This window comes from Cydia fagiglandana, chromosome 2 (genome assembly GCF_963556715.1).
Source record: "Cydia fagiglandana chromosome 2, ilCydFagi1.1, whole genome shotgun sequence".
In the NCBI taxonomy this organism is placed as follows: domain Eukaryota; kingdom Metazoa; phylum Arthropoda; class Insecta; order Lepidoptera; family Tortricidae; genus Cydia; species Cydia fagiglandana.
The window spans coordinates 21,998,705-22,014,077 of NC_085933.1; the positions used below are offsets into that span (position 1 = coordinate 21,998,705).

At 33.6% G+C, this 15,373-nt stretch overlaps 1 protein-coding gene and 1 long non-coding RNA gene across 3 annotated transcripts in view; both read right to left on the reverse strand.

Moving 5' to 3' along the window:
* Window positions 1-4,098: 4,098 nt before the first annotated feature.
* Window positions 4,099-7,720, reverse strand: LOC134678908 (uncharacterized). Its single transcript, XR_010100263.1, has 2 exons — window positions 5,979-7,720; window positions 4,099-5,551 (listed from the first exon to the last, which is right to left on the reverse strand). It is a non-coding gene; the product is annotated as an uncharacterized LOC134678908 (long non-coding RNA).
* A 656-nt stretch (window positions 7,721-8,376) lies between these two features.
* The window catches only part of LOC134678645 (uncharacterized), a 45,570-nt gene continuing 38,573 nt past the window's right edge, over window positions 8,377-15,373 (reverse strand). Inside the window, exons 2-5 of one of the 2 annotated variants that reach the window (XM_063537300.1) lie at window positions 14,259-14,365; window positions 11,473-11,544; window positions 10,660-10,828; window positions 8,377-10,332 (exon numbers count right to left, since the gene is read on the reverse strand). In XM_063537300.1, coding sequence (XP_063393370.1) covers window positions 9,295-10,332; window positions 10,660-10,828; window positions 11,473-11,544; window positions 14,259-14,290 — 1,311 coding nt within the window. In that variant the 5' untranslated portion in view covers window positions 14,291-14,365 and the 3' untranslated portion in view covers window positions 8,377-9,294. Of the gene's footprint in view, window positions 10,333-10,659; window positions 10,829-11,472; window positions 11,545-12,565; window positions 12,625-14,258; window positions 14,366-15,373 lie in introns of those variants that run through there. The other variant, XM_063537295.1, reaches the window with a different exon arrangement.

Here is a 15,373-nt window from a genome sequence, read left to right on the forward strand (position 1 = left end):
CTTCCCTTGTTTTATTAAATAACGCATAAATTTATCAATATGATTAAATCAATTCTCTAGAAAATGCTCTTTATAGAAATACAAAGTTGTTTATAATACGTTGCCTACATCCAGAGTTATGATTTTTTTATTGCGCGATGCCGCCACTGGGACACGCGAAAAACGGCAAATTTCGCCGTTTTTGGAACTTCAAATGCGATTTTGTCAGAACCAAATAATATTTTTGGTACAGTTGTGCATGATTTTTAAAGCTTATAATACACTGAATGAAAATATATACATACACAGTCTTTTAGTCCTATGGACTTCAAGTTTTAGCCGTGGGACAGCAAAAAATGCCTATTTGAAAATTGACCCTTAAACGATGTGAACTAAGGCCTGATTCGAATTCAATCTGCCAAATTGAAAACCCTATTAATGGTACTGAAGCTAGCTGAATCAAGATTTGTTTTTCCATAATTTATTGAAAATTTGTTTAAAAATTGTTATTTATAAGTAAATTCATCATTTTCCATTTCTTCCCGCTCCTGTCGTTAGTTTTGTTGTATGCCCTCCATCATACATCCGACAGTGTTTTTTGACAGTTTCTTAGTTTGAGTCCTATCAAGAACAATGTTTATTTTGAAATATTATATTGCATATAGTTTTTGTTGTTTTAACGAACTAATTCCTTGGACACTCCACTCCATACCGTTCAATAGGTCAATACTGTGGGACTTTGTTGAATCAAGTTTTTTGGTCCGATTTCGAGGGTACTGGCTTAAGCATGCTGATTGCCTCATAAACATCGTGGATCATCTCCAAATACTTATTATCAAAGTAATATTGGAAATCCGCATTATTAAACTAAAGCTGCGAACCGTTTCTTTTAGTGATGTTGGTGTCGATTTCTCTGTCGAAAAGTAACCAATGCCCGGTAACTGACACCACATCGACGAAATTCCTGATACGCCAGATATTTGAAGATATGTCTAGATCCTCATTGTTTCATGGATATTGCAATGAAATTACCTTTCAGTATTGGTATAATATTAGGTAACAGGTGATGTTGGAAATTAGTTATATGCAAGTTTCTTCCATACTTATCAAGTTTTTGACAGCAATTTGGCGCCTAATTAAAAAGACGGCGGCGTTTATTTGATTTTTTTGATCATCTTAGAATTGATAAAAAAAAAATTTTTTGGTATAATAATTTTGTGATTCTGATAATTATAATGTCGTAGTGTATATATAAAGTAAGCTAGAAAATATCCAAGAAAAATCACTCTGAATTTGTCAAATTTGTTTCGAATCAGGCCTTATAGTTCGTTTGCGTTAAGAATGCAGTTCTTATAATCATCAGTGTCCACCCGTCTAGCGATGCTCGTAACCAATCAAATCGTATCTACTTAGAAAGTATGCCTTCAACTGGTCACTGTGAACTTAATTTTCTAATCAGGAACTATTCGGTTGGTTACGGGCGTGGTTAGGCCGGCGGATAATGATGAATTTTCTGCATTCTTAACGCGAACGAACTATAATGAAACTTAGCGACTGGATTATTGGGTTGATATCATATAATTTTCCGAGTCTAGGTATAGTAGTCGTCGGACTGTTAATTCATCTAAATATCTAAAAGTACATACTACCGTTATGTGAATGGTACAGAAAAGGACCTGTATAGGTACTGGGGCAATATCGTAATAGTACTGTTGCGTATAGGTTTTAGGATTGCCAAAACTGGTGAAGAACACTGGTTGGCATAATCTTAATTGTCCTAAAGTCAATTTTATAGCTGAAACAAATTCATCAGTAGAAAACGGCGAGAAATTCCTTTTTTATGGGACAGCGAACCCTCTTTAAAATATGCCGCTTTTTCTACTGACAAAATTGGTTTGTTATACGATCTTTTACTTTAAGTATTTATTTTTTATAAGTTATCTACTTATTAGTAAAGTTTAGGTACCTACAGTTACAAAATGTCGCTAAAATATTATATTAGGCCACATTATTAAATTTTGGCAATCCTTTAGCTCGTCACATTTTAATATTAGAAAAAGCAAAGATGAAATACTGAGTGGTTGTTTTGAGTGTAACTTCAAAAGTGGATTGACAATACGCTGTTGTAATTATATTGTAAAGGCCTTTATGTGAATAGTTTAAACTTATTGAAGGAAGGTAAAGAATTATTTTTTATCCCTTAAGCATTTTTTCAGTCGAATACTATTCGCAAAACAATAAAAAAATAATTCATTGTTAATTAGGTAAATTTTTCTATTATTACCGATTTTTGACCGATTTTGCTGGCACCAAAAGCATTATGAGAAATAGAAAGATTAAAAAAATCTCATGTCGGCTCTTATCAATTGGCCGATTCATTTTAGCTTTCATTGGGTTCAACTAAAAGATGATTTCTTTCAATAGGTTTTGACTATAAAACACTCATATATACCGATTCTTCAAAACATAATTGCTGATTTAGACTTTTTTTTACTAATTTTTGACTTAATTCAGGCCTTCATACATAACTGATAGGTAGGTAAGTGAAAATGCAACAATCCACAAAGATTTAAAACTAAACTGATATTAATCTCCATACGTCGGACTCCAGCGGGCATTTTCGTGGCATGTCAGAATGATAGGTAAGGTTCGCAAATCAATCAATTCACTTTCGAGTATTTGTACCTAGTATTTGGTACCTAGTACATAAATATGCAAATTAACAAATAAAGCAAATCTTTCTATTGATTAGACGGCACTCTACCAACAAATATAATTATGAACAACAGTCATAATGACGCATGTCAGCAATTTATTTGTTTTTTAAGTGGCCACTTCAGTGGGCTATCAGTCATCACTTCAAAGAGTATTTACACATTAAAGATGAATAAATGATAACGGGTAACTAATTTAATTAACTATGTTACAAATACTAGGTACATTATAATACTCGCAAGTTAAGATTTTTTTGTAAACCTTACTTTGCCCTCAAACTGCCCCCTATAGTCCGACGTTTGTTAATCTCACACTTAACTATTGTGAATTCTTACCCGTTTTGTGTTACGGACATATTCATGTTTTCAACTATGTAGTTCTAAAAAACTTGTTTAAGCAAACCCCATTCAATAAAAAGAATACTATTCGCGGCATTTTGAATTAGTTAATAACTACCAGATATCGTAAATTTTATAGCATTTTCGGTGCAGCGGAGTGGTCTTAACGGAATTGGTATAAACAATTTCAATCCTAATGATTAATTAGCGATAATTACGTTAATATTAACCTTAATTTACCATTTCAGTTGGAATTATCTGTACCAATTCCGTTAACACCACTCCGATGCACCAAAAATGCTATAAAATTTACGATGTCTGATAACTAGGTACTTACCAAATTTTGAACGAATCAATATAAAAAAGTAGTTTAAAAACCTATGAATATAGTGGGACTTTTTGATCAACTGAAAAAAAAACCTACTGTAAGCGGTAATAAATATCATTTATGCAGTTTTTACATACTTGTGACTTTGTATCATTTAACATATTATTTGTAGGTATATTAGAGAATCAGTATTTTGAGTAGGTACAATTTTGCGATCTGAGTTAATAGTTTAATTCTAAGTCAGGCCGAAATGACCCTTGGTTGTAGCTGCGTCATTTCAGTATTAATATTTAGATTTTGTTATCAAACCTTTTAAATTTATGGTTCTTTTAATCATAGATGGGACACAATTTATTAAATATTTATTTAAACATAATTTAGTTTCATTGTGGTATAACTGAATATTTATTTTATCTTAAATTTTATATAATCAAGTTAAAATACATGGTAGCATTAAAAATACCCATGTACGATTACAAGAATCAATAATTTTATTGAAAAATATGTTAGCTTGTAAAATTACAAAGTACGAAACATCTAGTCCACACCTATGTAGAAAAAGAGTCTCCTTTTCATACTAAGCTATAGAGCAATAATTCATTGCTAGAAAAATATAAAATATAGCTGTTTATAAATAACAATATAGTATGCAAAACTGCGAAACAAGATTTTGAAATATTTTTTTATTGTAGGATCTTGTTTTTTTGTAAAAAGTACATAAATGTAAATCTTTTTAGCTGATGTCTTTGATAAGCTTACTACTAGTATTACTCCTGTAGTGTAATTACCAGACATCGTACATTTTATAGCATTTTCGGTGCAACGGAGTGGTGTTAACGGAATTGGTATAAACAATTTCAACCCTAATGATTAATTAGCGTTAATTACGTTAATATTACCCTTTACCATTACCAACCAAACAACCATTACTATACCAATTCCGTTAACACCACTCCGCTGCACCAAAAATGCTATAAAATTTACGATTTCTGGTAATTACTAGACGAACTATAACTTACATACATATAGGTATGTAGGTAAATCATCCTTCAACACTATATGTAGGTATGTCTCAATTACTTATGTGTAATATAAATACTGAATTTTCTAAGTTATATAATTAATTAAACCTTATTAATCGACTACATTTAACACCCTTTCAGCAGAAAGCATTGCAAAGGTCAAATTCTGTTGTGGTCGATTATTTTTCTAATACGATGTTTTTTTTTTAGAAACTGTGCCAACTGACTATTATGTATATTCTGGTCATCATTTTTAGCCGTCACGTGGTAATCGCTAAGCCTTGCCAAGACCGTCATCGAAGAAATCTGGGTTTATAAGGCTTTTATTAAAACTCGACTCTGGTACTTCTAGTTGTACTTAGACTCGCCGAATATTAATTTATTTTTAATTTGTATGCTATATAATTACTTTCACTACTAGCCTTATATTAAATATTTATTTTGGAGGGACGCAACTTCGTACCTACGTTACTATTAAGAACATTGTTGTTGCATTTTGTCGTGCTGTTTGGTAATCCACACAGGATATTTGCTTGTTTTGAAGCCATATTTATTTACAAAATATTTAAATCAAATATCCTTAAATATAGGCGAGCGTTATGCACATAAGCATCATAAGATCATTATTCCTATTTTGGCATTGTTATTTTATTTTTAATAGAGTATAAACCGTCATTCGAACCACACTCCGGTGATGGTCACAGATGGTCGGATTTTACTAGAGTCAGACCAAGAAAAGTCTGCAGCGGATTTCATAGCCCACGCAGTGCAAATGTTATTTTAAATGTCCAACTTCTATGAAATTATGACGTATAAATAACACTTGCACTGCGTGGGCTATCAAATCCGCTGCAGACTTTTCACGGTCCGACTCTAGTAGCTAATATAAAATAACCAGTTGAAAAAACTGTAAACGTTGCGTAGCATAATTCTAAATCATTGTAAAGTGTAAAAAGTTTCCTATAAGTGTAGAATTAAATTGTATATATATAAAATCATAGTACATGCCCATCATAAATTAATTGTGATCACTTTAACTTAGTTATTTTGCATAGAAATTATAGTGTTGAAGTTTTTTAGAGGGCTGAAATAAAAACTACCATCGATGTTCCTTCATCAGCAGCCTTTTAACTAAGGGGATGTATAAAAGGTGTTTCACTTTATCCCCCCTAATTTCCCTCAATTTTTATCAAACATATTTCCGCACACGGCGGGAAAAAATAGAAGTAATTATAACCTTATTTAATTATATTTTATGTTTATTTCTTCAAAAGAATATCTCGAGTTATCAGCTTCTTCCCGCCATGTACGGATTTATTTTAAGACGGGTAAGATATCGTTATGTTATAGTTCATTACCAGACAGTACATTTTCCAGCATTTTTGGTGCAGCGGAGTGGTGTTAACGGAATTAGTATAAATAATTTCAACCCTAATGATTAATTAGCGTTAATATTAACCTTAATTTCGTAGCAAGTGGAAATCCGTGGTCTCTGCCTATCCCTCCGGGAAATAGGCGTGATTATATGTATGTATGTAATTTACCAGTTCATTTGAAATTATCTATACCAATTCCGTTAACACCACTCCGCTGCACCAAAATGCTGGAAAATGTACGATCATTGTACATTACACAGTGAAAATAAAATCATAGAGCGTTTTCATCGATGTTCGGTCGCAGAAAAAACAGGTGGCCAAATTTTAATCCTTTTTTATGAGTTATAAACTGTTTAGTAAAGTATTATTATGTAAAATATAGGTACATAACTATTTGTATGATCGAATTTAAACTAAAGTGTGTAGAAAGATATATCCTCGCTCCCATAAAAAAACTGAAAATAGTCGGACCAAGCTAATTCTGCAATCTCTGCATGGCATTTATAATGAAGAAATGTGAAATGTCTAATTAATGTAAAAAATCTATGAAAATATGACGTTTATAATGAATCTCCTGCACTTTGTTCTATACAAATGCAAAAGTTGCAAAGGTGCAAAGTTAGCTTAGACCACTCTACTATGTGACAAGTAAACCTTTATGAAGACAGCCTACTTTTCTGTATTCACTGTGATTACAATTTTAATTATTATATTACCAAATTCTAGTAGGAAAAATACAAATGGCCTCTGTAGAGCTTCTGTAAAAACTATATACTTACCTTCTTACTTGTGATGTGATATCGTTTAAAAATAGTTAGGAATAACGTAAATCCCTAAATGGCACTCCATAAGTCACATTTATTGTGTACATTTTCAGTTAAGTAAATTAATTTTACTAATTGCATCCGTTGTTTCTAAATACCTAATGGTTGGTAAAGTAGAATGATACTAAACTAACTATTACGGCAGCGCCTTATTACCTAGTCTCAAGGTAGACAGAAATAACTTTTGCTATTATATCCAAGCAGGCGTTCTCTTTAATTCTACAGGGTGGTTTTGTTATTCTCTTGAGTTCTGTGACCAAATATTTTGTCTATGCTCTGACCAAACTCAAAAAATTTGCTGTCTCATACATTTCGGTGAATCAATGTTTTCTATACCTGATTGTTTTTCTCGATTTCGGGGTTGGCTCCATAGCAGGCGTGACTCACTCCGCGATTTCGTCGCTTTGCTACAGGGGGCCTACCGCGAACTACCTATACGTTCGACGTGTTATCTCCCTGTTACACTTAAGTACGAATTTACAAGTGCGACAGAAAGGCAATACGTCGAACGTGGTTCGTGGTAGGTACTCTGGTAGCTAAAAGTACATCCGTTCCACACCAATTTTCGGGAAAGCCATAAGCCATGCTTGGCGCTGTCGCCACCTAGCGGCCATATCTGTGCTGATCGTAACAGACGCGTTTTGTTAGAGAGTGAGTCTTTTGTACCTAGTACTTATTTATTCTGTGTCCATAGTTGAACTCTTGAATTTTGAATTGAAGATGGTAAAAGTTGTTCAGTATGACCTACATATTCACCCTTCAGAGTTTGGTCAGATATAACAAAATCACCCTGTAAGTATTTGAAAATGTGTAACAAAAGTAAAGTAAGTGAACAAATGCTATAAATTGTAAACATTTTGCAATATTAGTACAAGGCGATAATTTATGAATTTAGCTGTTTGTGATACAATTTTAAAATATTTCATCCTTAGTCATAATGTTCTAAGCAATCCTAACCAGGAGAAGGGCATAGGTTTAGGTATATTAGGACTTCGGAGTCTCCAGATATACCTGTATCTGCCGTTCGGGATTTAGATTTAAGCCTTTGTAAGTAGAACCTTAAAATTTCATCTTAGATGTTTCTTATCCTTCAAGTAAATTATATAACGAAGCCTTGTTCATACTAGTTTAAGTTAAATAAAATATATAGTATAGAATCTATACTTTAGATTATTAGATCAAAAAGAACAATACATTTATTACGAGTATTAGATGTTTCACTTTTCCCAGTCATTTTAGTGGCTGTAATTTTAAAATTTATTAATGTATTTCTTACAATTATACCGTTGGACTTTTAAATATATACCTAAATAATGTACACTGGAAATTGTATTTAATAGTGATTATGTAATAAATTGTGCGCTTTTTTCATCGGTATTTTCTTCCAATCTATTTTATCTCCAATTTAATATAATATGAAGATGCGTGATGCATTAGTCGATTACTCTTCATACATTCAGTTAATGCAAAAATTGTTACAACTTTGTAAAGAAATTAGATACCGCGCCAATGTAGGGAAAGCTATGATTTTATTAATGAAACCAAACGTATTTTTCTATATTTTACTCCATTCGCATTTAGTATAATCCGTAGGCAATATTAAAAGAAAATACATTTCCATGCGGCAGATCTTATTAATCTACTTATAATAGAACATAATAATTATATATATATATATATATATATATATATATATGTTATTGTATTTTAGCTAAGTGATGAAATGACTAGAAAAATAACATATTACTTGTCGAATGTCCTAATGCAGGTAGGTACTACAAATTAAAGATTAAGTTATATGGAGCATGAACATTACGTAGAATTATTTATTTAAAAAGTTATTTATTTGTAATTTACATAACAATATTCATCAAAAAATATTAATAACTAAAAAAACTCCAAAATTCTTCCATTGTTTTGATATTTAAATTATTTGTTTAATAAAAAAAGTAAATAGATACTCTGTTCGAATTATCTCGGCACCAAATATTAAAGTAGATAAATTATACTAAAATAAAACGGATCACCTACAAGAAAATAATTTGTTGTTACATATAACCAAATTAAGTATTTCAGTTTCATTTATCAAGGTACTTAAGTTTTGAGCAATAAATACTGATCAAGGTAATCCTAATAAAATTAAAATGTTCTTTTCAATATTTTCTATAAAATATGAAATTTATTTGTGACAAAACTAGTAACTGTAAGTACTTACAAAATGCTAGTCTTACAAAAATAAAGGTAACTTAAAAGGGTTATAGCAACTACCTATAGATCGTGGTCGTTTTAAGAGTTAGACACTTGTCGGTGTAACTCTCTCCATTTGACTTTATCCTACTATAGATACATTTTTAATTTTACACAGTTCCATATTTTGTTTAGCAAACAATCGGGAAATGGTTTTCCAATACCTACATAAATAAATAATAAAATTGCACAAATTATTGAAAATGGCCACCAGTGCAGGTTCAACATAAATTAAAATTAATACTATCCTACTGTAGAAATCACAATCATTCTCATTCATCACAATTTGGTTACAGTATATTATATTATTGTCTAGACTAATTGATCCTTATGTTCGTTCTTCTAGTTTAACATCAAATATATTATATCATCACTAAACTTCATAACATTACAAATTGAACAACTTCCAAGAATAAATTAAAAAGCGAAGTATATAAGAAGTAGCTCTTCTCAAATTATTTGTAACTATAACTTCTCATCCGAATTCTTTCTGATAACTAGAGGTTTCAACCTGCTCCTTAATTTCACTAACCTTTTACTAACTTTACCAGTAGAAGTGGGGTTCCTCAAATCAGGCATAGACTTGCTTTCATGGACTGGCGCTATTTCCATTGGTGATGCTGCACCGTAGTACCTTGGCATACTATAATCTTCTTGCAGCATCAGTGCAGATTTCTGTTTAATGCTTTGCAAGCTAGTATCGCCCTTATATTCTGGAAGTGAAGGACTATCGGCGAAGAATCTCGGCAGATTATTACTCCTTATTATTGGCGTGTCCGGCAACCTTCCTAGTTTAACTTCTTGGTCTAAAGACGTCACACCTATTGTAGACTTACTCTTTGTCAACGGTGGCTTTTCTGGTATTAAATGTTCTGGTATATTTAAGAAAGATGCACTTCTGTGTGGCACTCGTGATAATACTTTGTTCATTTTCATAGGGTCTATATTTTTCAAGCTCTCTACTCTATTAAGACTTGGTCTTGTTAATTTACTGCCACTGTCTACTCTTTCCAAAGCCCTGGCACTGAAACTTCTAGGCATACTGTCGCCTTTTAATCTTAGGATTCCCTTAACGCTTTCAACTCTTGGTAAAGACAGTGAAGATGGTAAAGCCACAACTGACACGGGATCGTACTTATAAATGGAACTCTGAGTCGTTATCTTGGATTCATCTTTGACTGTCACTGTAGTAGGTTTTATTACATCTTGTTTCTTTACTTCTACATTCATAACTAGGCCCTCTTCAGTATCTTGGCTTTTACTATCACTTTCTTCTTCTTCCTCAATTTTGAACATGTCGTGACCTGCTAGTAGTTCATCTTTGAACATAATTTCAAAGTCAGTGACAGGAGAATCCACTTCATCTTCGAAATATACTTTGGTTCTATTTGGTCTGTCTAAGTAGTCTGGTTCTGATTTAGTTTCAAGTTCGTCGAGAGAGTCGTTGCTGCCTTTGGATTTTAATTCGTGGTCGTCTCTAAATATCATAGATTTGGAGAATACCTGAAACGAGTAAGGAACAATATTAGAATTGTTATTATTGCTCGCCCTGACTTGAACATTTAGATCTGATTTATTGTACTTCAATTAGAGGTAATCTCGTTTATTGTGTTGACAAAAAACTAAATGAAATGACAACAGCTCTCTATTAAGTTCAAAATATTTGCTTCAACAGCACAATAAGCGTAAGGTCAATACGGATAACTGTGACTGGTCTTCACATTAGAGCTTAGGATTGATGATGGATTTCAAATGTATGAACTCTCAATAAACATTGCTATTTGTTATTTGCTATAAACCACAATAAACACCAATGAAAGTCACAGTTACCTCATACAGTTTGTCAGCATGTATAGGCAGCTCGTTGAGCTGTCGTCCGATGATGTCTCTCTGCTGCAGGTGGTTGTTGTTGATGGGCTGCTCTGTGACTACGCTGTCCAGGCTCGCGCCCATGTTTGCGTAGCCGTTCGAGTATGCATTCGGACGGTCATCGTCTAGTCTGGAATTCAAAAGTATATAATAAAAATAGGTACAAGCCTCCTGTTACACGCTAGAGGCCCCGCGAGGGCCCAATGCGCGTTGGAAACTACACATACACCTTAGAGGGTTTTTGCAGATATGAATATTTTTGGAAAGGTTGTTGTTAAATAAGTAGGTAGCCTAACTTAGTAGGTACCTACTCAGGCTCTTTAGATTGTGTAACAATATCAACCAAGTGTCTCAAGAAATTTGCTCTGACTTTCTGTTAATATCTGGTATGGTATGTCATCAATGCACGTGATTACTTGATTACAGACATTACACTTAACATTAAGATGCCACCTATGCAGAATGTGTATAATAAGAATGAGAAATATTGTCGTACTATTAAATAGCACCAGGCACGCTAATTGAACGATGATAATTGTAATAACTATTAGATAAATAGTCGTTATAACATCTATTAAACTAGTTCCTGTTGACAACCATTTGCCTAACCTGAATGATCAAGTCATTAGATGATTTTTAGTTTTTAATAATATTTAATAGAAAAAAAGATTTTTTTTCTAAACACACATAAATAAATCTCATTAAGAATAACGTTGGAAAAAAAGTCAACTGGAGGCCCAAACAATTACATTTGAACACAAGTGAATAACTTACTTGTAAGCGGCGATTTTCTTGTCAAAGCAGAACTTTTCCTCGCAGCATTTCCAGTACATCGTCTCCAGGCAGCTGTAAAAATATGACAATGTTAACTATTTTCAAATACAATAAATTATACGATTTCCTAGAATTACGATTCTAATCCGCTGAAGGAAACCATTGAACAATTGAATACCTACATACCTAATAACGAGCCAGATTATGAAAGCGCCAATTATTTAAATCGATTAGATTCGAAACTTATTAGCAGACATCGTAAATTTTATAGCATTTTTGGTGCAGCGGGGTGGTGTTAACGGAATTGGTACCTTCCTATAGACAATTCCAACTGAAATGGTAAATAATAGGACGGCGTTGTCTCCATTGTGGTCTCGGAGACAAACGCTCGGGGGTCTTCGCCGAGACCACGGGGACAACGCCGTCCTCCTCAAAACGTCGGAGGTAAATCTTCAAACTTTTATATGCGATTAAATCCCGTTGTGCAATTCAATAAGGGGTTAAGTGTTTACGAAAGCGATTTATAGAGTTTATTTATTACTTGGTAAATTTCGAAAAACAAAGCATATTCCAAGCCAAGTCCTAATTCATCCTGAGGGTCGTGAAGTTGGAATCTCGACACAGTGTGAATCTTAATACTTTTGTGCTGAGCGTTCCGACTGAACATCTAGCGACCTTCACCAAGGAGGAGTTTTGGCCGAAGGGTGTCAAGTTCCGGCGGTTCCGCGGCCGGCTCCCTGACACTGCGGGTTTGCGAACTGCATCGCAGCCATAATTGTGTTTTTAGTTTTAAGATATATTTTGTAATAATATGTATGCTAGTTTTAAGGTATTTATCTATGGGCCAATAGTTGCCTAAAAATAAATGTTTTCATTTCATTTCATTTTCATTATATTTTTAGGGGTAGTCCGTCTTCAAATAAAGTTTGACACACGCTACAAACTAGCTTGACGAGCATTGAGTTGATAAAATCCTAAAGTTTGGAACTTATGATACAGACCAACTCCTAACCATTTCCTAATATGACAGTCCACTACTGAGCCTACTAATGTAGATTATTATTAGATTAGATAAAGAAAATTTGGAACTTACAGGACACCAAGAATTATGGCCAGTATAATAACCAGGAACCACATTGCACACGATTACTTTTATGTCTTAGAAAACTTTTTTTTGATATGGTTTGATTAAAACGTTAACAATTTTGAAGTCACAGAATGTTCATGAAATAAAATTGTAGTAAGCATAATGACATCACTTAACTAACTTAATAAGTTAGAACACTGATTTTCACATGCACTTTTAATTAATGATTTTGACTTATTATTAAACTTTACTATACAATTTAAAATATAGAGTTAAACTGTTCACGCCTACCTACATCCGAGAAGCAACTTCGAGACTGTTTTTCAAACTCTAGCACTACAAAGTTATGTTTGCCGGTAGATAACTTATAAACAACAAAACCACATACTATATTCATTGAAATTGTATGACAGTAGCGCCCCTTTAAGCTGCAAATATAACTTTGCAATGAAACCTTTTGTTCCTCTTACAAATATATGTAAAATATCATCTATCAACAAGTCACGAAACATTAAGGTCCAATTTCATCTAAGATCCACAAATTAATTCGACTTAATGTTCTTAGCAAGAGAGTTTAAAATCAAATGGCGTAATTCTATACGCAGGACACAAAAATTTGCAACTCCTTGCGTAGTTAGCGACTGTATGAACTTCTTATATAAATTTGTACGACAAACTGTTGCTTCAGAAGAAAAATGCTTTAAGTGAGTTTGTGGATCGTACGTCGATAGTACGTTTCGAGTTGAGTCATGAAACCGTGACTTATCTTGACAGGTGACAGTTACAGGTTTATCATGGCGTGACTGGACTGGGAAAATTGTGAAGATTATTCACGGTTAGTGTCTTGGCTGTGAATAGTGTACAAATTTGCTATACTTAGGTAGGTACTTAATAATTTTACATTTTTTTTTTGTTTTTAGTAGAGATGCCACAAATATTCGGCAACTATTCGGTATTCAGCCTATTCGGCCACTTTACCGAATATTCGACATTAGGCCGAATGATGCCTACTATTCGGCCAAATACCGAACATCGGTTTCACCAACCTAAAAAGAAAAACTACACAATTAAAATAACCAAAAGCTAGGTATTAAGTAGGTACCTATATTTAATATTTAAAATGTACCTATTCGTGGAAATTAGTCAAATACGAAGACCCCTTTTTAAGCATTTTGTTGATTACAAAATATTTTATTTTTATCCCCGTGGTAAAAATCTAATTTGATTGACTCTAACTGCATTCATTAAATCTGTTCAACAAAAAATATAACTTCTTAGCACACGTTGCGCTTAGTTGGCAAACAATTTTCATAATAATTCTGATTCAAAATGTTCGCATATGTCATGCCGAATATTCGGCGCTTCGGGTGAGACATTAGCCGAATATGGGTTTTGGCCGAATTCCGAATTTTCTGGCTAAAACCACTATTCGGGGCATCTCTAGTTTTTAGCAACAAGTTTGTGTTCAGATCATTTTAAACGCCTCGCACGCTTAGCTATTTCTGGCTCCTGACTGTAGCTAATATACAAGGTTTATTATGTAAAATATACAAATAGAAGTAATAAATAAATTTCAATACAAATAAATACAATATAAATAGGTACAGTCGAAGTCAAAAATATGTTTACTCTTTTGTACCTCATTCCTTTGTAATAAGGCGAAAAATGTAAACATATTTTTGACGTCGACTGTACTTACTACTGGCATGATTTGCAGATGGTTAGGAGCATTGTGACGTTTGTTTACATGTCGTGTAAGTATGTTTGCTATATCACTCGCAGCTTCTAAACGTCAGGACGGCATGTCTGTAACAATAGAAAATTCGATTAGTATAGTTTATTTATACGAAGCACCTACTTCCTGTACCCCTAGTGAGGCTAGTGTAAACTTCATTCGATATATTGACGTGATGTACGCGTAGTGTAATTTTGTATGGGAATTTGAGTTTCCAAAACGTCCCGCTTGGCACGCTGTTAAAATCGCATACAAAAATACACAAAACGCTAGCCACGCTATTAAGGATGACTCACATTACGACCACACGGCCGTGTCCGGGCCGGAGCTTCCGGGGCTTACTATCCTATGACATGAAATGAAAGGCGATCACGTGATGCTTTCCATAGAAAACGATGCGTCGGAAGCTCCGGCCCGGTCTAACGTGTGTCATCATTTATGGAATGAACTTTACACTTGGGGTTCAGGTAGGAAGTTCGGTCTACCTACCGCTTTAAAAAAGAGGCACAGAATAAATAATAGTACTAAGTACAGAAGACTCACTCTCTAACAAAACGCGTCTGTTACGATCAGCACAGAATATGGCCGCTAGGTGGCGACAGCGCCACGCGCGGCTTATGGCAAACCCCAAAATTGGGGCCGAACGGATGTACTTTTAACTACCTGTAGCAAAGCGACGAAATCGCGGAGTGAGTCACGCCTGACAGAGGTAAGTTTACAAATTTTCGGTATTTATAATTATTCGTCTTGAGCCAAAGACGCATATTTAGGGACCAGCGGACGGTGAGACGCGACTAAACATAGTTATTTGGCTCGATTAAAATAAAAAAAAAAAAAAAATAAAGCGTTTATTCACAAGCTTACTTACATTTAGATACAATACATTCTTCTGCCAAACCACATAGCGGTTTGTTGGCAGACGAGGCTCCTATTATAATTAGCTTAATATGCAAGTACTAGGTAGTTTATTTATATGTAACTTAAACTTATCTACTTAACCCTTTACCGCATGCGTAACCCAATATGGCATTTACAATTTAGAAAACTATTGATAGCTATTAAGGTTCATTTTTAAACAA